General features: G+C 43.5%; 1 protein-coding gene across 1 annotated transcript in view; it reads left to right on the top strand.

Annotated features, from left to right (window-relative positions):
- The first annotated feature begins 559 nt into the window (after positions 1 to 559).
- LOC139692496 (putative uncharacterized protein DDB_G0291608) overlaps positions 560 to 24,355 on the top strand; it is a 491,283-nt gene continuing 467,487 nt past the window's right edge. The window contains exon 1 of the mRNA XM_071590714.1: positions 560 to 1,419. Within this exon, the coding sequence (XP_071446815.1) occupies positions 1,174 to 1,419 (246 nt within the window). The 5' untranslated portion in view covers positions 560 to 1,173. The remainder of the gene's footprint in view (positions 1,420 to 24,355) is intronic.

Here is a 24,355-nt window from a genome sequence, read left to right as displayed (position 1 = left end):
AAATGCTTCTCATCACGAAACGGCAAGAAAGATACAAACATTTCTGTAGTCTGTTCCGGGGGAAAAAAAGAAGGCTTTATTTTGCAAACGCTTGATGAGAACACCTCACGGGCAGAGAGCTAACACATGCTACATGCATAAGAGAGCCCGCCTGCCCAAGGGAGATAGAGGAGGGGAGGAAGGACTTTTTCCATTCCCCTCCGACCGTTCCGCCCCTCCACTCAACTCGCTCCCCCCCTTTTCTTCCCCTATTCCCTTCCCCCAATTTCTCCCTACCCTCCCCTCTCTCCAACACCCTTCCCAACAGCCAGCCAGCCAGCCGGCCTGCCTTCCCCCAGCACGGCTGCCAGCGCCACCGCCGTTTCAAACCACGACATCTATAGTCTCGTACGTGCCGTGCCCGTCGGCCGGTCTATACGCTCCTTGGATTCGTTAGCTGCGGAAGAATAACGAGCGGTTCTTTTTATTTTTCCCTCTTAGAGTGAACATCCCCTCCCTTTCCCATCCCCCCTCCCCCCCGTACACCCGAAAATATTCCTTCCCGATAGAGAGAGAGCGTTGATGCGTGCATCAGAAGTATCGCATCCGTGTTGGTTCCAGCGGTGTGCCCTTGCGGTGGATGTATCGACGCTAACGTGGGATGTGCGTGAGGCGAGCCGATGCCTACTCTCGCGAGGCGGAGGAAGAGACTAGCTCGTCGTAGGGGGCGGAAGGATACACGGCCATTTTAGCTTGCGATGCGCCTCCAGTGTGCTTTCCGCCATTTGAAACAATCAAAGTGTTTTTCCTCAGGTGTGAGTGTTGGCATCTCTCGATTACGTGCTGCGAGACCCCCGTTTCCTCGTTTAATTCAGGATGTATCGGTGTGGTGAGTGATCGTTTTGTAATTATTGTTCCCGAGTTTCCGCCATGTCCGCGAAGGATCGAGGATTACGGCAGCAGTAGGTAGGCAGGTTCGAAGTGATGTAAAAAAAAATTTCGAAAAATATAAAAATAAAAGTGTGCTGCGTGCGAGTGGAGTGTTTTCCGATTTTGGCTCCGGTTGTGGAGGGAAAGAGAAAGAAAAGAGGGTTTGTGGAATATGAGGAGCTGATGATGATAATGATGATGTTGAAGAGGAGAGGTCGGGAGTGAGAGAGCGAGAGAAAAAGAGAGAAAGAGAGAGGGAAAGCGATGGAGAACGAAGCGAAGCAGCGGAAGCAGAGGAACCGACGTCGTGAGAGGGCGCAGCGCATGCAAGCCCAAGCTAGGGAAAGCAAAGCGAAAGATGGAGACAGCGAAGGGGAAGACGAATCTCCTTCGAGGGAAAAGCCTTCCAGGCCTCCGAATCGAAGAAAGAAGCTCAAGGAACCAGTCTTCGAAGAAGACATAATAGATGGATTTGCTATCTTGGCCTTCAAGTCATACGAGGATCTCGAGGTAGGTGTGAAATTTCATTTTCGTTGCTCTTTTGTTTCGCTGTCGCTCGATTGAGTTTTGTTGTTGATTATTGGCTATTTCAGCGCCGGTATTTTTTTACACGCTCTAATTCTGCTTTGCGAGTGCAGTTCGTTGTTTTTTGGCGCGATCTGAAAACTCATTGCTGTACATAGAAGAGCGCTTAGCTTGGATATGGCTAATTGACTTTTTGTGCTGTCAATTTTGACGTTCTTAGTTGTTCAGTGGTAGACCCTTCGTGATGAATCCGGTTTTCCTGTGGTTATTATGCGAATGCATTTAGTGTTATCTTAAACAGCCTAATATCAGAGCAAAAGAGAAGGTTCCACTTGATGAAATACTTTTGAAAGTATGAAGTTTGAATAGTGAAGATGAAATTCCCAAACATTGAACCAAGACTCTTCCTTTCCCTAATTTCATTATTTACTAGTTGTCAATTGATAAGTATTCCGACTATCCTACCACTCGTTTTTCCTTTTTCAATTTGTTTAGTGACAAATGTACCACTCAAATTTCAGTCGTTAGAGAATTTCAGTTCATAGGTAACTTACAAGTATTGGGGTGATAAATACATGCTTTACCAAAGTACGAATCAACTTTTGGTGTTGTGAATATATCCAAGTTTAAGATATGATTACTACTTCCTTGATAATCTTGAAAAACCCTTAATTTGATTACTTGTTGAAGACGTGCTGAATGCTCATTTAATAGAGTTTCGTAGACAGGATTTTTTGCGATTTTTCGAAATATTCCTGTCTCTGCACTGAAGGATGAAACTTTGCGTTGGTAGTCTGGGTTTGGCATTGACAATCAATTTCGTTCGTTTGATTTACCGCTGATTAAATCGTTGTGTTATGTAGCAAAAGAATTCTTTTTATATCTGATTGTGAATCGTAATTAGTTTGCCATGTGAAAATACTTGTAAACAAGGCGAATGGATTCTATATTGGCTTTGCACATAAAATAATCACAGCCTGCAGACAGGCATTCTTTCCTTGCGCACAACCCCTTGCTAGGTGTGCCACCGCAAGGCTCCAGAACCAATTAAACGCGTACCGTTCTTGAAATCGATTATTCTCGTCTTATACCAACTTTTGCCGTCTCGTGTCTGCAATTCAATATTGGCTCAATCCGTATTTACTTATTCCAGTCTTATTATTTTTTTACTTTGTTTGAAAGGGTTCTTTGTGGAAAACGTTAATGAAATATTAAGTTTGAAACTTCTCTGTGTTTATTTTAGTCTGACTACTGGCAGTTATTAAACGAGGGATGACGGTTATCAAATCAGCGTTTCGCCACAAGCGATGAATTTTCTATCAACAAATAGTAATCTTCCGAGTGTGATAAATGAGTGAAAGAAAAGTTACGTTATAATGATAGCTATTGCATAATTATCTATGAAAGAAACGTCTTGATGAATTATAAAAAAAAACTCTTGGTAGAATTTAACAAACTTCCAATGCAGTGCGACCGGTTTTATCACAATTATGACGCCTTCAGGTGAAGGTGTCACAGGTATGATTAAACCGGTCGTGCCGCATTAAAATTTGGTGAAATATTCAAAGATTTTTCAAATTCCTCTAGATGCAATTTTACAAGGTGTGTGCCTGATATCACTGAAAGAAACGTCTCATCACCTTGGCCACGGGCGCATTGTTATATTTACTGGCGATACTTGTAATCTATTTCTAGTCGCCCTTCGACCTTCGTGTTGTCTCTCGATAGATGGTTGTCACGATATCACGAAACCATCCGGACATTGACAGTTGCTGAGTTAATTTTAGGCCCGCCATTCCATTCCAAGTCTTTGGCGATAGTTCTTATCTGTTTGACATTGTGATTATCCAGTGCTTGGGTTATTGACTCTGTGAGCAAGAAGGCGACGTTCATCTGAGTGCTGCATAGTGTTGTTCCCTTAGCGACCTATGGTAGAGACTAGTTATTAAGTCTTATTGCTGTCTTGTGGGTGGATATCTGCTCCAGTATTCACCGATACGTTAGGTGTGGGGAGGGGGTTCACTTGCATAGTGACCCGGTAGTCAGCTGACTCATTTGCCGCCTGAACGCATAATGAGACCGCACGTATTCTCCACGAAAGTGCATTGTGTAATTTTAGGCGAAGGAGTGTAACGCACTCGAAAGGAAGTAATTAAGATGTAAAATGTAGAAGTTGCGATAGATAAATAGTTCGTGTGAATTGCCAAGGCGATAAGTAGTGGTGGTTGGTGTCTGAAGTGGACTGCGGTAGGGAGAGTAAATTTCAAATTGAACATATGGAGAACTCTCATTGTCGGTAATCGAAGCGAGCCCTGAGGAAATAAAGTTAGACAAATCTCTGTGTACTTTTAGTTTTCAATCATCGCTCTTTAATAATTGAGAAAGTGAAATTTTATTCGATTAGTCAGGATTCAAGTTAATCATGTAAGATGAAGAGTTGGAATAAACATGTGTGTGTGTAGGATGATTTCTTTAGTCGTATCCCTCCCACGGTAATAAAGTTTGCGTAATTATTCACCAATTTACAAATTAGCTGGGGAAAATATATTAGATCCCAAAAGGAGCATTGGTTAATTGATGGCTCTAAAGCAGGTGCCTCCTCTCGGCGTTGCCGACGGAAAGCCATTCGTAAGGATATGGATGGCCTGTCTATACGAGTATATTTTATTAGGGTGCCTATTTCTAACCGTTATCCCTTTCACGTGATCACTAACTCTTATGCCCCGAAAACATTCTCATCTCTCCTATATCAGTTTACCATTGACTCAATTGTGGAATGATAATCTTGTGCCAATCTTGACTTCGTTGCGTGAAATTTTACAACGCGTTCAACTAACTCCAAGTCTTGCCCACGTCCCGTCACAGATCGCGTAGGGACCAGATGCGACTGGAATAACATAGACGATGTGTGGCCAAGCACCACTGTGTGTGTACTGGGAAGCGTTCGAAGATCGCGGATGGAGAAGTTGGGGGTTGGGGAAACTGTCGAGGCGTTTTGAGTTCGGAAGAGGCTACCGAGAAAGGAACACGGGAATGGGGAGGAGGGTGATAAACAAACGAAAGATTTTGGGGTTTGGTTTTTGAGAGTATCAGGCTGGTTGAGATGCGGAGGCGAGAAGATAGTGTATGTATATGCCCTCGGGTTAAGTTTCGGAAGCCTCGCCATCTGCGAATGGGAACCGAAGGGAAGGAATACGGGCAAGGAATCTTGTGTGGAGTTGACACCGGTATTCGAGGTCAACAGTGTGGTTTGGGTGTTGGGTGCAGTGTTTATCAATAAGTTTGGCTTCGCCGGTAAACAAACTCTCCCTGGTGACCGTTTAGGGCTTGAAAAACAGTCTTCGATTGTTTTCAGCTGGTGAAGTTTTTGGCATTATTGATAAAAGGCACCTTATTATGGATGCCTAAACGTTTGATGGGTCCCTATTCCTTTCGTTGTGATTGGCGTGGTCCAAAACGGTTTCCTCTTCCTTTAAGCCACTGGCAAGTTTACGAGGACATTTCGTAATGATAAGATTTTTTTTAACTGCGGAAGTGCGATTGATAAATTAAAATAAAAGTACCTTTAAATTTCGGTTAGGTTCTTATTTTGATTCCCGACTCGTGTGAATTTGTGCCGATTTCTTAGATCAGTGAGAGCCGGATATAATATTTACTAACGGTCCAACAATCTATTAAGTAGCCATTGAATCGAATCCTAATTTGGATTTATTTGAAGCATACAAAGAACCTTGCTTAATGTGAATGTATTATAACTATTGAAAGAGTTAAGGCTTCAAAGATATTGCAGCTCCTTGAGGCGGAGAAGAGTGTAGGTTATGTTTCGAAATGGTTTTCGCTTCGTATACCGATTCATATCCTTTTTTCCCTAAATCCAACTTATTAACGCTAATTTATGTCTGTGTCTAAATCAAATCCAAAAGAAGATCACTTCCATATGTCGCCTTAACCCCCCGTCAAACTTAGTTACCCATGCAATATGGAATATCATTGTTTAACTACTCCCTGTTGGGCTACGGCTGGTCATCTGTGTTCGAAGAGTTACAAAATAAGGTGACCACGCAGCCGAACCCGATAATGAAAGTCCTTTTAGAAAAAATCATTTATTCGTGTTTATATATCCACACCCTACCTTACAATCAACCAAGAGGGTGTGTGGCGGGGGGTGTTAAGACACCAACCAGTAAAAATTAGTGAAATTGGTGATTTGAGTGAAGCAGCCAGGATTGAACAGGCGCGTCTAGTTGTCAACCAGAAGGAGAGGGGAGGTTATTGTTAGCTGTATCACTTAGTACTGCGGAAATGACCGATGAGCGACACCTGGGATGCGACACCTCTAACGCCTTTACACTCAGTAAACATAATGGAGTTATCCTAACGAAACGCGTACCAGATACAATTTAATTTCGGTGCGTTCCTATGCGGGATTGCTACGTTGGTTTCGCCCCAATTTGAAGTATTTTCACTCTCAAAAGTAATCCAATTTTTAAGGTCAGGTATTTGGCGGATCCATGGATAACTGCACAACGAGGTCCCACACTTCATTTTGCGGTAAATCTTTCTTTTCAGAACCTAATACATTCCACCTACCGTCATTCCATTCAACATGCTCATCATTTCCCCGTCAACGCCTCTTGTTCATTTTAATAATGTGGTACAGTCTATGGAGAATGCAGCATTCGTAGCGATTCGTTGGAGGAGTTCTTAGGAACTGCGTGTGTGAATTATTTTAGGGTTCCGTAGACACTTGGATGCGATCGTCGGCCGGACACTGCGCGGGAGGTCGCATCGGTCGGCGAGGACGTCGTGTGCGTACGCGCGAACACCTCCAGCCATTTCTTCCCTCTCCCCCACGCCCTCCCTCTTCCCCCGTCTCCACCCCGACCCCCTAATGAAAGGACTCCGTATGCCTCCCCACTTCTCCCCCACTCAGCTATCCTTCTTTCCCAACACTGCTGCACCGTCCGGCATTTCCCCCGCCCCTTTCCCAACATAGGACCTCTCTTTCCCCCCCCCATGCTCGTCCCGTCTCTCGTCGACTGGTGTCCAGGGTAGTGAGTGGATCATTCAGGTTATTACCGGAAGGGGGTGAGGGCGATTAAGTAAATTCATGAGCGCGGTTGACTACCGATGGAGGAGAGAGAGGGAGGGAGGGACCCTTGCCAAAACGGTTTCCAAAGGGAAAGATTATTTGTGCGGGATTCCTCGTCTGCGGCGACTGTTTCATGGGAATCGTTTGGGAGGAATTAAATGAACACATGATATTATTCCAGTTTATTGGTGTGGGAACTCCCGTGATAAATTTTCAGGGCGGTTAAAGTCAGGGTTCCAATTACACATTTTTAACGACAATTTTTATGAGATTTATCAGCTGCGGGATTTTAAATAGGTCCGAAAGGTGTCGGTTTCAAAATTTTTAGAAATGTGTATTGAATTTCATAAAATAAACGTTAGCTTTGTTTTTTTCCGTGAAAATTATTAAGGTTTATGCCACTGTGTGAAGGAAATAGTGAGTTTTTATTTGTAATAGGGCCATTTCACTCGAGGTAGATTTTATTATGCGTGGGCTCGTAGTTAGTTTTTGTGAAAATTTGGGATTTACCCCCTTTCTTTGGATTCCGATAGGCATTTACATTTTGGAATCAAGATGCGCAAATCCATTCTTCACCTATTTACTAGTCGGGTTTGAGTATCTAAAAAAAAATAATTTTTGTCTACACATTAAATTCTTGTATTTAGGACAGTATCAAGAGGCAAGTGGATGTTCCCAAGTCTGAATTCAGATATGTTTTGGATCGTTTATGGAATTCATTTGGATATCGTAACGGTGATTTGAGGTCATTCTCCAGCCCTTATATCCCCACCCTCCCTCTTCCTTAAGCCGCGAATGAAGGAGGGCCCCCAAGGGGCGACCTTCTCCCCCGTCTGACCCGCCCCCGCCATCTCCCCATCTCGCCCCTTGACGGCGTCGTTCGCCGCAATAAACTTGGAGCATCGCGCCCGCCCACGCCGTGATCGCCTCACCCTCGTGGAGACGATTCTTTCCCCTCCGCACCTCGCGTGACACTTATCAGTCGGAGGGTTTTGCACGCTTGTCGGCGGCCGAAGTGCCGTGCAAGATCGGCGTGGTTTTGAGGTCGCTCCGGGCCCCATTTGTCAAACATTAGGAATAAATGAGAACTGCACCCCGTGTACTTCGCAGTCGAAACTCATCGCAAAAAGAATGAGTTAGTCGAGTAGAAGGATTTCCCACTACTTCCCTTCAACATCATCTGTACAAATCTTTTCAGGTCACATATCTTGCCTGCATATTACCCTAGAAGGTGCCGCAAAGATGAGTGGTATGGGAGATCTTGGGTATCAGCCATTAGTAATTAACTTAATTAATAACAGTTTTATTTTCTCTAAATTCGAATTGTCAACTCTATTTTTTCTAATGTTTTGGCCACGAGTTGTGTGTGCGGAAAAATATTCCTTTTACGTCTCTCTATTCAGCGGTCAAATTCTGTCTGTGATCTCGCTCACCAACGTATAGCGAGGCCAATAATTATTCACTCTGTGTCGGCGGTAAACTTGCATGATTCGTAAGAATCTTATAGTTTAAATTGCAGGTATTAATCTTATAATCGGCCCCAAAAATGTAAATCAATATGATGTGCTCAAGTTAAATCTTGGTCGACTCCGAGCCCATTAAGATAAGTTCATTAATTGCGACTCTTAGTTCCCGCGTTGGGGGGGTTGGGGTCATTAAAAAAAATGCACTTCAGAATGCGAATCCATGCCTCCAAATTATTTCGATACAATATTCCGTTGTCGTGGAACTGATTTCCGGGGCGACGAAGAGAAATATTACCCTATGCATGAAGAAAAGTGTGAGAATGAATGAGAAAGCATCGGGCATCAGGGAAATGGACGGGACGCTTCACCAAACGCCGCTTCGGAGCCAAGTGAATAAATACATGGCTACTTGTTTTTGCTTCTCCGGCGTGAAATTGTAACATTGGTGCTTAGGTGCTTCTCCGCTTGGTGGCGTGCCAAAGTCTGTGCCGGAGTATGGCTCGACGCCTAGAAAAAAAAAATTAAGTAGAAATTCACGCCCGCGGATCGTATGCGGGAGCCAATCTAAGGTGATTTGTCACCATGGCAACGCGTGTTTGTCATCGCTATTTAAATTCCGGTTTATTTGGGCGGGAGAGGGCATATCATCAAGTGAAACACGGCCCATAACTATTGCTGATATTTATTGACGGAATAAGTTTCCCCTCGAGAACAGCAGCCGTATTTGTCGACTATATAATTGGTATGTGGGAAATTAGCGACACAATCAATGCGCAGGCTTCCCTCACTGTATTGAGAATATGTATCGTGCTTGCGGGGATTGGAACGGATGAATGGAGATTTTGTAAAATGTGGTTCGAAATAGATTGACAAGAGATGAACCTGTTGGGAGTGAAGGGAATGGAGAATGCGGCATTACGTATAGAGTAAGGTGGGTTTGGATTGAGTAACACCGCTGAGTATCACGATTACGCGGGGGCAAGGAGAGCCGCCGCCCTCTGAACTCTCGTGGGTAACGCATTGGAAGAAAATGTGGGTCTGCTTTAAGCAGCATGGCCTCATTACACGAGTAGGAGTGGAAATGTACTGCATACAGATGGGCGCAGGGCAAACGATTTCACTTCCGGCACTGGCACCACGTGACTAAACCTGCAAATTAGTGCGAATAAATTTGGACAAATTTGAGTCTTGACGGTGATGGAGTTAAATGTTCGCTCTTCCGCTACGTAGTCCACGGTCACAGAACCGAAACTCCTTTTCGCTCGAAAGATTTCTTTCTAAACCGCTTTTATTTTTATGAAAAATTCCTTGTTGCATAGTTACGTCAATGTTGTACCCCACGTGCCACCAATAGGGTGTTTGTATGGTAGGGTAAGGCTGCACAGCAGATACACAGCATATGAATCAAATTTTAGTAAATAATGGAGATATTCAAATCAATGGAATTTATTGCTACATCCGTTCGCATGCTCTACGGTAATTTTTATGTAAAAGCTAATGGAGGAAGCGTGACGAGGATTTAGTGAGAGTTACTAATGATGTTAAGATGGAATACTGACCGCAAATTATGCTACTTGGCGTAAACTGTTTTGATCTCTCATGGGTTATGGATAAAATAACATTAAAAATCTGTCCGATGTGCAGTTAATAGCCGTGATAAGCCCCTGTCATCTCACCCCCTGCCGCGCATCCTTGTAGAGGGCAGTAATGTTTTGTCGCCGATTAAGGCCGGTCACCCAGTGCCCCAGTTTTATGCCTCTCTCAATTAATGCCAATTATTATTGGCGAGATAGGTCAGACGATTAGGTAAACGAACTCGGAGTGATTAAATGAGACCAAGGCGTCCCAGCACGCGAATGGCTCATTACAAGTGCGTTTCCATGGTGACGGTTTTCCCATCTAGTATTAATTATCTCCGTCTGCAGATTCATTTTCGTCAGCTTCCCATCCTCGCCTTATCTCGGGGTTTGATTTCTTATTCGTCGTCAGGGGTGCACGTGTCACTCGCTTTCCTGCCGCGGGAACCCGTCTTTTTCCGTGACCCGCGATTGCTCAAAAGAGGGGAGCTCGCAGTCTCGTTTACCGTGTGCCGGGCGACGGGAACGCCGGGTTTTGGGATGCCGGCTCACCCGGCTTTCCTCCGCGACATCTCCTCCCGGGCGAACCAATTTCTTTTCGATCTTTCTTGTCTTTTTTTTCATTCTCTGCATTGACGTTTCTAAGTAAAATGGTACCCTCGCTCAGGTTCACATCTTCGCTGAAACCAGGAAGCCACCGCAGGCACACAGAATAAAAATTAAATGTTAGTTAATATTGGAACGTGGGTCAAATGATAGAAATAAGTATTCGATCCCCGTACATGCGCTACGGTATGTTAGTTTACTGTACATAAATGCGTATGTGGGACTGATTGCCAGTAAGAGTTACCATAAAATGTAGGTTAGATAATAAAATTTTAGATTTAGACTCAGATTTAGATTTTTTTTAATAGTTCCCTCAGCTCGGTTCCGTCCTTGGCGTTATTCTGATCCCTTATCGTTCGTGGGAAAATAACATTTAAAATTCGTCGGTTCTGCTGTTGATCCCTCTAATCTTATTTTCATGATCTCTTCGTCCGTAGTACGATGAGACTACTAATGCATCCGGTCCATCGTTGATATGATTTTTCTTTGATGATTGAAACCTGGAAAAATATAGCGCGAGGAATACATACACATAAGAATTTCTCCATTAAAACGCTAATAATGCAGTAGTTATCCCCGTCCCCATTAGAAGACAGTTGGAAAAACTCCATGTATTCATGGAAGTGATGTAGACATTTAAGTCAATTTGGAAACACTTGAATTCGCGTCAATTTATCCCTAAAAACACGTTTGTAGTGGGAAAGTGTGCGCCTGGAATTCTTTTTATTAGTGCAATATGTTTTGTCTAACGATGAATTAAACCTTACGGAGGATGAAAGAGTTATTTTCGGTTGTCAAACTGGTTGGGTCTGTAGTTAAATAATTCATGTGGTTTGACTTTTCAATCGATAGGACTGAATTATTCAGACAAAATGTTTATGGTCAAAGGAGTCCGCATTGATTCGGGAAATGAGTCCGTTTGCCCGTTCTCCTTTTGGAAATATTTTCTCTTGTGGTCTTCTCCCTAAAATATAATAGTTTTCAAATTTCCTTGGGCGTTTGCGATTTCGCGTGATCGGGGAAAACGGAGCGATTTCCTAAAGTGGAAGAGCGAGGACGTTATCCTACATAACCGGAGTAAAACATACGTACGTGTGGGGACTAAACACATTAAATGTCAATATTGGGGCGGTTGAGCACAAAAATAGAATGCAGCGTCACGATTGGACGGCTGCGTCAGAATCCCTTCCGGGTGTGACGCAAGAGGAGTGGGGCGGACAGTTTGTTTAGGATTCATAATCTTGGTGACAAGAGTCCCCTTCCACCGACTCCTGATCTGTGCATAACTGGAGATTTTAAAGATATTGAATTCCAATAGATAATTTCTCGTCGGGAGAAGTGTTGTTTTAATGTCCGACAGCTTGTGTGTTTCAATTGAGTAAGCAGCTAGGTAAAGAATCCCCATCAGTAATTGTCTTTTGAGAACTACCCCATATGGTCACGGAAACACCGTGTTTTTGTCCCGATACTTGATTTTTTTTATCTTCGCGGCTTGGGTCCCAGAAGCATTGCTTATGACCCTTTGTAATAGGGTCTTCCGCGAATTAATTCATTCGTGAGATACAGTCTCAGTCGGGCCCGCGCGTTTGATAATAGGGATAGGAAGTGTTCTCGAAAGTATGGCACTAAATAAAATTGTGAAGGCTGATGATACTGTTACGAGAAGCGATTCGGGTCGCTTTCCTGGATTAAATATAGATATTTTTAAACCTATTCACCGATCCTGCATATGTAACAGACCCTGAAAACCGCCAAGAGGGCGTGTGGCAGGGCGTATTAGGTCGCCAGATGAAATTTGTGTGTAATCCTTGATTATCGGTGTTCCTTGCAGTTTTCTTTTCATTTTATTTTGAAGTTTTTGGAAGTAGGGATTTGTTGCGAAACATAAATTCCAACTTTTAAACTAGGATATGCTGTTCAGTTTATTCTCGCGTTGACTCTCGGCTTAAAAAAAAAACGTTCCCAATCCTCGGCTATTTCGGTAAATCGATGTGCTCATCAGGGCGTGACTGCGCCCTAGTTACCCTGGTGAGAATTGCCGAGTTTTCTTTGAATTTCAAGAGAAGCACTCCCTTCTGTCCAGCCACTTCCAAACCCCTCCCTCTCCACGTCTCCCCTCTTCCCATCGGGACCCCTTGTTATTGTAACTTTACACGCGCTCCGTGGATTTATGATCCGGCTCGTTATTTTTGGTATTCGGACAGGAAGTTCAGAGGGTGCATTATTCGCGCGTTGGAGGCGCGGTTTTACGCTCGCTTAGTGACGAAATCCGTAATCCTTGGTAACATCCCCCTCCCTCCCCCTTCCCCTTTCTCGCGTAGGTTCGCCACCGTATGGGAGTGGTGTTAGTGACTGGTGTGGTGGTGCTTTGCCGGGGAGAGTACTCGAACTCGCGGAGCTGAGCTTTTGAGGACTGGCGTTGTTTGTTCCACATCCAGGGGTTTCAGGTGGGGGGGAGGAGGAGTGGAGGCCGTTTCGTGGTCTGTTTCAAACCTTTCGGGGCAGTTCCTTTTATGTTGTTACGACTACTACTCCATGGCTGAAGACTTTAAAAAAAACCTTTGTACGGGTTGTTCCAAGTAGTAGTGTCTCGGTTTTTGAGGTTTGTTCCGGAGGAATAGAATGTGCCGATTTTTAATGTTCTCGGGGCAAGTTCCAAATTCCATTTCAATCTTAATCCGTAAATTGGCACTTCCTGCGTCTTACTCTGTGAATCCCCCATGAGGGCAAGTTAAGAGGGCGGGAGGGGTTAGGACAACAGTAAATTGCAATTAGTGTAATTGGTGATTGTTGGTATTCAATGCAATTTTATTTTCAGGAAGATAGAACTGTCGTCCTTGTTGTTTCCTACTTGAATGTGGTCACGAATCGTGAGATGTAAAAGTGATTTCCCACAGTCAAATTTTCTTTTTAACCTCTCGCATTGCTCTCGCCTTCAATTGTAATTCGAGTTGAACATTATTCCCTCCGCGTCAAGGGTGAAACTCGATTTAAATGTGTTCATTTAATGGTTTTAAGTAATTTTTGTACCATTTGCGCGTCCATTGGGCCCAAACAAACTCTTTTTCACGTACAAATTTATTGCGGATAAAGGAATTTTAATTTTGAAAATTCCGTCCGGTGTTACCCGCCGCGAGAGGCCTAATTGACATGGCAAAGAAAATATTTGTTCGACCCATGACAGATATGAAATCATAGTTTGTGTTGATTTCTGGGATTCGTCCACTCACGTGGTACGCGGACGATAGCACGTGATGGGTTGGTGTCCGAGCACGCGGCTTGTTGTGAGGACGGACCGTCCCGTGCTGGGCCGTCCCCTGCCGGAGAGGTGATATCTTCGGACAGCCATGTCACGTGGTGCGCCAACCGGCCGAGTCAAGAGATATTTTAGAGCACGCCGTCGTTGTATTTTGTTATGCTGCTCCTCAGTGGAGTGGACGTGTGGGGGGGATATAGGGGAGGGGGGGGAGTGTCGCGTCGGGCCGTTTCGACACACACGGTAAGGTCGAGTCGATTTGAATTTTTTTCTTTTTGCGCAAAATGATAATGGCGATGGTAGATAGGAGAAGAAATGGGCTTCCCCCCCCCCTCTTTCTCGTTCGTGGACCGCGGAGAAACTCGGAGCGCCCGCCTGGATGTAGACCACGCTTCGTGAACGTCCGCGGATGGCGAAACGGCCGGCACCTCAGGTATGCGTGCCGTGGCAGCGGCAATGAATCCCTTTCTGACTCTTTGACGGGCTTCGCATTTCGCATATTAACGAGACGCGAGGCCTTATGAAATCTTCCAGATATCCGTCTTTCTATCCATCAACCTACGATTTCATGTCGGATCCCGAGTAAAACGATCCCTTCAATAGTGAGTTGTCGCCGGGCTCGTTAGAATCGAGTAATTTCGGGGGGCTAGCGGTTGAATATATTCTTTTGTGCGGGCATAAATCTCTTGAGAAGAGGGAAGGCCGCGGGAGTGTGTGTTTGAATCGAGGTACGACTTCGGTTTTATTCCTCCTCTACCATTCGCCCGAGAGGCGTTGCTTGAAAAGTTTATATAAGTGGAGCGATTTCCTCGGATTGCCGTCCGGGTACCGTTAGCTTGAGCGTCGTAATGGCAAGGGAATCCAACCAGTCTTGAGGTTGGCGTGTGGTTTTATAGATGCATCGATTATTCGAAAGCGCGATTGAGTGGCTATACTCGTTTAGGTATTCCTTTCCACGAGTGGTAAAATATCCATGACTGTAACATTTGCAATCGTGTGAGTAGTGCGCAAAATATTATGGTTTTACTGTAACTATGGTGTTAATCGGAACAATTGAAAACCGATAAGTAGTGTCGAGACGGCTTTAAATCCGAGTGCTCAAGGAGTCAGCGCAAGGGATCGTGGCTTTGAAAATGATAAAAGGGGCGACCTTTGGTTTCTCTCCTCCCCCCCTTCTCCCCCCATGATATCTTTTGAGTGGGTCTCAGGAGGTTACTTATGGCAACTAACAATAAATCGTCCCATTCGCTGAAGTCATTAGATATCTGCGTGGGCCAGACTGAAAGGACATGCATGACGCCGTCGGGTTGGTGGAAATCAATACCTTATGTTTATTCAGCGCTAACCGGCACTCCGATGAAAATGAGAATCGATGAAAGTGCCTCTCTAGGTAGTTTTTCTCCCAGATGCCATCTTTCGCGGCGGCCTCGGTATTTTTTTATGTTAACAACAATAATTCACCCGAAGGAGACGTAAATTGCATTCATTATTCGGTCGGTGATTGTTATTTATAAATGTTTGCAATATTAGCGCGACGTGTTTGTTTGTTTGGTGTTTGACCGCTGAGTTGATGCGATTGCGCTGAGCGATTGGTAACAACCCTCATCATATCTGACTACTTTAATTTAGATTTGCGTTTGCTGTAGTCGCTGCATGAATTTATATCGACGGAAAAGCAGTTTCCACGCCCAGGATTACCAAGTTTTTATTTGAATTACCATCGCTCCTGCTTGAAAAACAATAGTTGTTTTGCCATTCCACTCCTGGCTACCAATTCAAATAAATCGGTGGTGTGGGTTTGAAATTGATGTCTTTGTTGCTCTTGGCTTTATCGTTGTAGCCAAATGTTTTGGCGTAAATGTAGGGTTATTCCCAATTGCACTCTTGCAACAATTTCCAACATGTTTTTTGGAAACTAACAAATTAAGCTACGCATAAATTTGATGTTGCATCTTTTTTGTGGGTGTTTCTCATAGACTGTAAATTAAGTTCCTGTAAGATTCCCTTTACGCGGTTGATTCTTATGTTGTCATGTGGAGAAGTGCCGGAATAAAAGAGCGAGACAACATTAGTTCTCCGAGAACAATTCAAATATAAAAATCGCACACCTCTAACAAAGCGTTTTAGCTCAATAAAAGTTTCTAAACTTTCTGTGCAGTGAATCGTGACCCCCCTACTCACGGAGATTAGAGCTAGGCGCTCGTGAGAAAGGGGGGGGGGGTTATTGATGTCCATGGGATTGGCCACATTCTTTATCATTTCTTTCCATTTTTTTTAAAGTGTACGATTATACTTTTATTTTAATGTTATTGACGATTGCATACGACTGCATTTAAACTACGCGCTTGTATTTTTTAAGTAAGTTACCAAAAATGTATTTTCACCTCTAAATTCCATCGTTTTTTTCAACCCATTTATGACCAATTAATTCTCATTTAAAGTGTATTAATTTTAAATATCAGCAATAATTTTATTTACCAGTGTACTGTTTTTATTTTATGTTAATTTCATTAATATATTAATAGTTTTCAATATTAAAAGATTATTTACCTTTCAATATTAAAAGATTATTATGTCCTGCCAAAGGCTTTGAAAGTGCAAAAATGTTTAGGAATCAACGAATGATACATTTCCGAAACATGTGAAACTACTAAACCATGTGCGTTTGGAGAGAGGATTATCACCAGAGGTGATTTTCCCTTCTTTGCAAATAAGGTAACTCTCTTCCTGTTGGAGTGTGCTCGAGACTAAAGTTTTCTTACGGTTGCCTTGCTTCCTGTACCCACAGTACAAAGTTAAAAAAAAGAAGATGAATTGATTTTCTTTCTAATCGTGATATCGTTTCGGGGTGCGTAGCATGTGCCGATCGCGAAACGAACGACCGATGATAATATGTTGGGAAGGCGTCGACGATTGCGTCCAGCGAGCGGGGTTGTGTAGCCACTTCGTTTTTGTGATTCATTCGCCGCTCCTCGACCAAGGCGCAAGTCGTATCGCTATAAATACACCTGTCATCGCCCGGCGTGGTTACGACGCGTGTTTCCGTGGATGGCAGTGCCTGGGGGGTTACGGGGGGGGGGGGGGTTGGGTGAGGGGTTGAGCCGGAGGTCCCTTGGGCGCTTCTCGGAGGGATTCAGGTCTTCTGATGAATTCGGAGGGGTGTGGGGGCGGGGGAGGATCCAAGCCTCCGCGTGTGTTCGGGAGGGGGAGGAGAATGGGCGAGACCGGCGGCGCCCCCTCGCCTCGGCGGGAGCGAGAAAGCCCGGGCGGTCTTGCACGGAGGTCGGCAACCTTCCTCCCTTTTTCGTGGCCCGTGATTGCCTGCCTCTCCGGGAAGAATTTCAGTAAGCCGGATGCGGGAGATCTCACTTTCCCCCCTCTCACCATCTCCTCCTCCACGCCGTGATACTTTTCGTTGCGGCTCACGCTCCGGTACGTAAAAAAAAAGAATTGAAAGTTTTTTTCTCAAATCATAAACCAGTATTCAGCTTGTTATTACATAATTAACTTCGAAGACGTTGCAGTCAGTCGTTTAGAAATATTCAAGCTGACTCTGTGAGTGTGTGTGTTCTGAGTGTGTTCGTGTGTGTTGGTGCATGTGCTCGCGAGAGTGAGAGAGAGTAATTGATGATGATTCAGCGGTTTCTAGACGTAATTACGTTTCAAATGGTCCTTTTTATCCCTCGTTAGCGTTACCGGACTCTTTCGGTGGTAGGAAACATTTTGATAACCAAACGCGTAATCTCAGCGGCCTGCAAATATGTGTAATCTCACCCAGCAATACATTTCGATGTGGAGTTGTAGGTTATCCGAAAAGGACGTTTATCAAATGTTCGTACTCGAGACAAACCTTTTAATGCACATGTATCTGTGGCAGTGGGCAATTCAGCAGTGATTTCTGTCTTTAGTTTTAATTAAATTCACTTATATTATTATTAGTTATATATTATCATTAGTTATGATTAGCATAACTCAAATATATCGGGATTCATAGGGCACTGAAGAAGGTACATCACGAGCAGGATGATTAGCGTATTAAAATTATTTAACGTGCTGGAGGGCTCTGTAAGTTGCCATCGCTGACTAGTGCTCGCCTTACTAAATTCGACAAGTGAGAGTCGTGTTGCTCGAGTAGGAATCTGGTAGCGGGGAAAGAAAATTATGCTTACCGTTGCATGTATTCATTCATTTTTATATGCTGAATTTTTAATCAGAACACTAACCCTGTGGGGTTTAAATGCAAATCTCATGGTTTTCACGATATGATCGCCCGCGTTGGTCACCATGCGACCCTAAGTGTTGGAGTCCGTACCTCTTGTATTTGCAAATAGGCCGAAGCCCTTAGCATATAATGTAACTTTTTTCTTCTCTCGGGCCGAGGTGAATTGACCTTACGGCTGGAGATTAACACTTTAATACTTATTATTAGTCATATTCAGGTGGAGGTTCAGGAAAAGTGCATAAAACACGTCAGTATGCGCACATGCGGATACAGTGAGGGTATGTATATTTTTTCGAAGGAAAATGTTGAATAATTAAGTTGCAGCATTGCGGGCCTCGTGACCATGGGAAAAAATGGAATTGTTGTCGTCAAACACGTTTTTGTGGGCGAGTTGGGGAAGAGGTGGCTGGGATCCCCTCTCTTGCGGGCTTCGTTTGTGGAAAGGTTGTCGGTGGCCACTTATAATCCCAAGGCCATTGGGTACACCGCTGCACCGCCTTCTTTGACGGTGCAGGTGATCGAGGAGGGTCACGAGGCTGCTGGAAAAGGAGGGAATCGGTCAGAGGTCAGGACTGGAGAGCAGGGCCTGTCAGGCATATGCAGGGCTGTAAGGCGGTCGTGATGATGCAGAAGAATTAACTCTTTTGAGTCGTGTTGACAGACTTAGAAGAGTTCTTGGGTTCATCAAATGATGAGTGCGAAGATAAATCTTCGGAAGAAAATGTAGGAAGAGGTTTTATTTCGTGTTGGTTAAACACACCGCCTCTAGAGCACGCTTCGAGTATTTGTGTCCTGTTTCATGAGGACCTAATTTCGGAATTTAAACAGGGTGGATGAAGAGGGAAGGCGCCCATTTCGTGAAAAATCATTTGAGTAATGAATAGAAAGCGGAACGTTATTTCCTAAATGGGGAACCACTGGAGCTCGAAGATTAAATACACGATTTTAACTTTGGGGGAAAAAGTAATCGTTAGTATAACGCTGACATATGTTGTATGATTGAAACCTCACTCAGCATTGGTAGGTCGAGAATATCGCCTACAGATTTCAACTTTCCGGAAATTAAAACGTACGAAACAATAGTAATTACGGGTTGGCCCATGGCTGAAATGACTAAAGCGGCCCCCAGTGACTGAATACCCCCTGCCACTCCCCGTCTTCGTCCCGAAATGCAAGGTAATATGTGAATGTGGATGTAATCTCGGTGTAACCCCAGTATTCTTAACGTAGTGCCGTCGCGTGTGCACATGCAGTACGGGGCACGGTTAGAACACCATCCTTATAATTTCGTAATGGTCGGCAGGGGAGATTTTCGTAAATGGAAATGTCAGATTGGTGATAGGTCTTTGTATCAACATTTGAGTTAAAATTAGCTTAATCGTGATCGTGACTCGTTCGTGGGATAGAGGAGAATTCATATCCACGAATTTGGTTGTTTATTTCCCGTATTTTCTCTGGGCCTCATCCGTAATTAACGCCGTTTTGGTCCCTAACAATTGCCTGTGCGGGGGAAATAATTTCGGTTCTCCCGTCGCTTTCCCAACCAAAGTCATAATCCGACATCTCTTTCTTCGTTGACCGGATGGAAGCCAATTCATCCACCGTCGCTCATTACATTCTTCTCGTAATATTTTTCACAGAAATAGCTCCTTTGAACTCGGTCCAGTTACTCCATTAACACTTGTTCCGTTTCGTTCCGAATGGGTACTTGGCGCATATGCTAAATTTTGGACCAAACGCGAAACGGATCCACATCGTCAGCCTCCGTCCGCCCGCTCGTCGAACCCTTCGGTGACGAGAGAGTTTTTTTTTAACGGACCTTTTTTTAGTTCTCTTTCATCTCCGAAGGACGTTTTTCTCGAGCAAAAAGGAAGAGAAACACGAGCACTTAAAAGGGGAAAAGAAATCTGAGGGAGAAAACTTTTGCTTAAAAAGTCAAAAAGCATTCAGAATGGTCGACTTTTAATGATCGATTTTACTCTTGCCATTGAATACGATAAGCACGAAAAACTCGAAGATTCTCTCAAAACATTTTAAAGATGGTTTATATTACCACCATGCTCCTCAGACTAGCTTAATATTTCCCTCCAGAGCGGCGCAACTGGGTCCATTACCCATGATATCCTGTGTGTTTCCTCTCACGTTCTTCCCTAGTGGTGATTTTTAAAGGTGTAATGTAGACGATCAATGAATTGCCTAAATATTTCCAAGGGGATATTTTTTTAATGCTGGGTTGGAAAAACTAAAAAATATTCGTTTGAAAATTTCTCTCAGTTGTGAAGATTTCAACAATCTTGCAATCGATAGAGTAGAATCGATACGAGGAATATTATAGTGTCCAAACTGACTAACTAACAAACTCTTAGCATGTAGCCGTATTTATCCGAAAGAAAGTGTATGATCAACGGCCGTTTTCGTGATACCAACAATATGAAATGAGAATTCATCAAATTAAATTTCAAAGCGACTCTATGAAAAAATAGTAAAAGCCAAACCCATTTCTTTAATGGAAGTAATTTCGACGTCCACATTTGGTCAAGTTTGGCTAATTTTAACAATGTCTCAAGTAAAATATTTTTTAGTGATATAGTTGCCAAGGTGTTGGTAGGTGGTGCCGCCTGGAGTATAAATTTGCATGCAGTCTAATTTTTGTTCAATTTCTTCCCCCTCTCTTCTCCCCGTTCCCCCCCCCCAGTTCACTTATCGTCGCTAATCGCATTTAATCGTCTTACATCCGGCGGCTTATCTTCCTCTTTACTTACCACTCTCCGTCCTCCCCTTATCGATCTCTGGGATGGGTGGCGCACCCATGAGCTGAACTTGCTTCCTGCCGGGCTGCTCTTTCCACCGGCTCTCGGCTAAAATTCTTCGCGCCCTCCCCCTTGGTTAAATAGATATCCTTTCCTCCTCTCCTGCCACGAATGCATAGTCGTGACTTCATTCTGCATTCCTCCGGTAAGTTGAAAAGGAGTGAGTGAACACATGAGGGGTGCGTCGGTAACAGTGTTGCTCGTCCTTTCGATCGGCATCATGCATCTAATCGTAGGCCTTGCACCTCTGCTTTGGTTAATTTTGCTATTGCAGCTTGCAAAAATGTTTAACTGGACCCATTTATACAAAGTGATTTATCTGAAATGATTTTTATATTTATGATTTTATTTCGGTTGCTTGTGTTGATTCCTGATGCTTTATGGTTATGGCTTATAATTCATATTAATAATCGAAAGTACGTATCATTAAAACTTTTAATTTCGAAAATTGATTTTAAATTCGTTTGGCGTCTTTGTGTGAGGTAAATTTATCATTTTAAAATTAATCCTTATCGTATCTCAGATGGTGGTAACTTTCCGTCAATATGAGCATGTTATTTAACTGTTTTCAACTTAGGGAAAATAACCGGTGCGTTAATTCATAACTTTATAAACAGACTCGTTTTCATTGTGTAACTTCCATTTGTTTACAGTAGTATTTGCCCACTTAAGGTCGTTTTGAGGAAAACACTTAATATGGATCAGTCTTCATTTATTCATTGACAAGATTTATTAATCCTCAGGTTATTACGTTCTTCCTTCTCCGTGTTTGGCGACGTTGCACTTGCCGCAAATTAGTCCAGGGATAAGGATTTTTTCTGATAAATGATTTGATTCTTTGTTTTAGTTTGGATATTAGTTCCAATGAAAAGTGCTACCGAATGAAAGTTGCTCCGTGAAACCGTTTAACATTGAGCAATACTCTTCACATTCTACTTGTTATTTAACCTAGTGTGGTTGCATTTTCAACTAACGCACAGGTTATTGTCTGGATAGTGGGTTGCTACCACTGGCAGGGTAGGTACAAAGACAATCCCATCGCCCCCACTCGCATTCAGTGTAGTGCAATGATTAATCACTTCCTATATTGAAATTTTCATAGAAGTGAAAAAAAGACTAGAGTGTTTTCTTAATACGACGGAAAGGACTGCATTTTTTTATGACCGTGCGTTTGTCAGTTTGGGATTTAGTTGGAGGGAAAATGGTCCTATTTAGCTTGATGGTGACAAATGGGCTTACGGCCCGTGAAGTTTTTTTTCCATCCTACGTCGAGATGTTGGGACGGAAAAAATTACTAGGATTAAATCTACCCACGAGTAGAAATAATTCAAGAGATTCTCGCATATATATATATATATATATATATATATATATATATATATATATATATATATATATATATATATATATATATATATATATATATACACATATATACACACACACACATACATACATACACACACACACACACACATGTATACACATGTATGTATATGATGTAGAAGCACTCACGAGAGCAATATAACATTTGGACGGCACCATAGAACTCGAAATAAAATAATAAAATAGATAACACGTAAAAGGACACTCACATTTTAGATTATGCTTTCGGCCTTCTCCGAGGCCTTTTTCAGTCTGACCTGTCCATCGTGTCTGACCAGTCTACACATATATATATATATATATATATATATAATTTCATATGTATTTATGTATATGTACGTACACACGTTTGCGTTTCCTTGAGCGAAGGGCTGGGTTCTTTATTTTCAGTTCGGTCAAAGGTCGCTTATGGTGTGGTCTGGACACTGTCTTGTGCACGCTCTTTATATTCTGTTACTCCCCGCGGCAAGTTTCAGCTGCTAAGTTCCTTCCCCTCGTGTTCGGGTCATTAAATGCTTAGCTCTGCCCATCTCTGCCGAAAATCAATATGGAGCGGGTTGTGCGGTGGAATGGCTGGCTCCCTGGCTACTGACCTCCCGATTGCGCTAATCCATCGAGGGTCACCAAAAAACCAGCAAGTGCACCGAAATGTCTTCGCAGCTGCCCAGATCGGAAGTGGCCAAGATTCATCGCTCCACGATCTCTCACCCTCTCTCGGAAGGCCAAATAGCCAGCCTCCGATCGCCCTTCATCGCTCGTGTGGAAACTTCCAAGCGGTTCCGGTATTCATTTCAAGCGAACAGACATTAATGGAAGCTATTGGTTTTTCAACATCATCGCAGATCGTGTGACTTTAATGATTTTAATTTAAATGTCGTGCCGAGCGTTTTTTTTTATTACTAGATGCACACATTTTCAATAACAGTCGTCAGCAGTCACTCTTTCCGCTGTTTCGCCCGCATTTGTTTATAGATTTTACTAGATTTTTCTCCCTGTCGCGTATTTTTGCATTAGAATTGGAACTTGATTTGTTTTTCAGGCGCATGAGTTAGTGATTGCGTGCTAAAAACATTGTCTTTGTCATCACGCAGTGATCTGTTCTTTAGTCCACCTCCTAATGAAGATTTTTCCTAGCATGAAGTCCCGCCGTAATTTTAGAACTTTATGTGCACAGGTTCGTTGTGGACAGAATTGGTCCAATTCAACCTCTATGTATGTATATATGTGTGTGTGTGTGTAGGAAAAAAATTATAAATAAATAAATAAATAAATATATATATATATATATATATATATATAAAATATGTGTGTGTGTGTGTGAAAATACACTTACATACACATAAGCACATCAATATGTACACATTCATACATACACCCATGGACACACCCGCGCATTTTAAGTGCCCTGCTCCTTCGCTAAGTCACAGGACGGCGGTGGCATTTCAGCTTCCTGCGATGTTGGCTCGTGAGGTGAGCCCCCCAAGTGTTTTTCCCTACCACTTTTATTCCTACTTTCTCTCTGCCTGTCTGACCTTGAGCCGCGGGCCTTGCCCCTAGGTCCCTCCATTCCACCCCACCTTCCTTCCCTGGTCGTGTACCTTGAAGCCACTTTGGACTAGCCACGATGACCAGCCGCCAACGCTCTCCCCTCTCGTCGTCTCGCACTTCTCGTCTCTCGACGTTTCGGTCGATCTAGGTGTGTGACTCCTTCATTCGGACTCAGCGTGGTATTCGATTCGCACCGAGAGCCGCTGAAGTTCATTCATTGCCGGGCCCGCTTTTCGATATCAATCTTGCGGGGGCTCTTCGGAGTGAGCACCCGATAGACGGTTGCTTTTGTGCGGAGACAGGTGTCTCCCGAGCGACTTCCGCCGTGGCCTTGGCGACGTTCTTTGTGACCGTTGCGTGGATCGGTTAGGTTTTTTTCTGCGCGGTTCGACGCGTGTGACTGGGGTACCTCCAGGGAGAAGTTCGGTCCGCGCTGGGCTCCTCTTCAATCGTATAGAATCGGGTGGGTGGTACATTGTGGCCGTATCTGCGCGAAACACTCCATTGTGCCTTCCCAGGGGATGAACGTGATGAAGTGCGAGGTTTGACAACGTAGCCGTGTCTTTTTACCTCTGAACAAAAGAGTCGGAAAGTGGCATTGTCTGATTGGTTCTGCCAACTTCACTCCCAGGCGGAAGTAAGCGTTTGAAGTATTGCGTGCAGAAATGAACTCGCCTAGTGTTACCAGGACGACACGATGAAATTACGGATTGTAGCGTCACAAGAATTGGAGTGAAACTGGAACCACGTGGGTCATCTACTACCTTGATCAAAAATTTCCCGGAATTTATTCAGAAAATTAAAAATACAAGTTTATTCATCTAAATCTATATTGTCCCCTTCAAAGTAATCCCCATCGACTGCAACACACTTATGCCAGCGCTTGATCCAATCCTCGAAACATTTTTTATATTCGGTTTTCGGTATGTCCATCAGTGCTTCCTGCGATTTTTCCATT

Source organism: Hetaerina americana, unplaced genomic scaffold, assembly GCF_022747635.1.
Source record: "Hetaerina americana unplaced genomic scaffold, ioHetAmer1.1.p SCAF_4, whole genome shotgun sequence".
NCBI lineage: Eukaryota > Metazoa > Arthropoda > Insecta > Odonata > Calopterygidae > Hetaerina > Hetaerina americana.
This window is presented reverse-complemented; position numbering and strand designations above follow the sequence as displayed.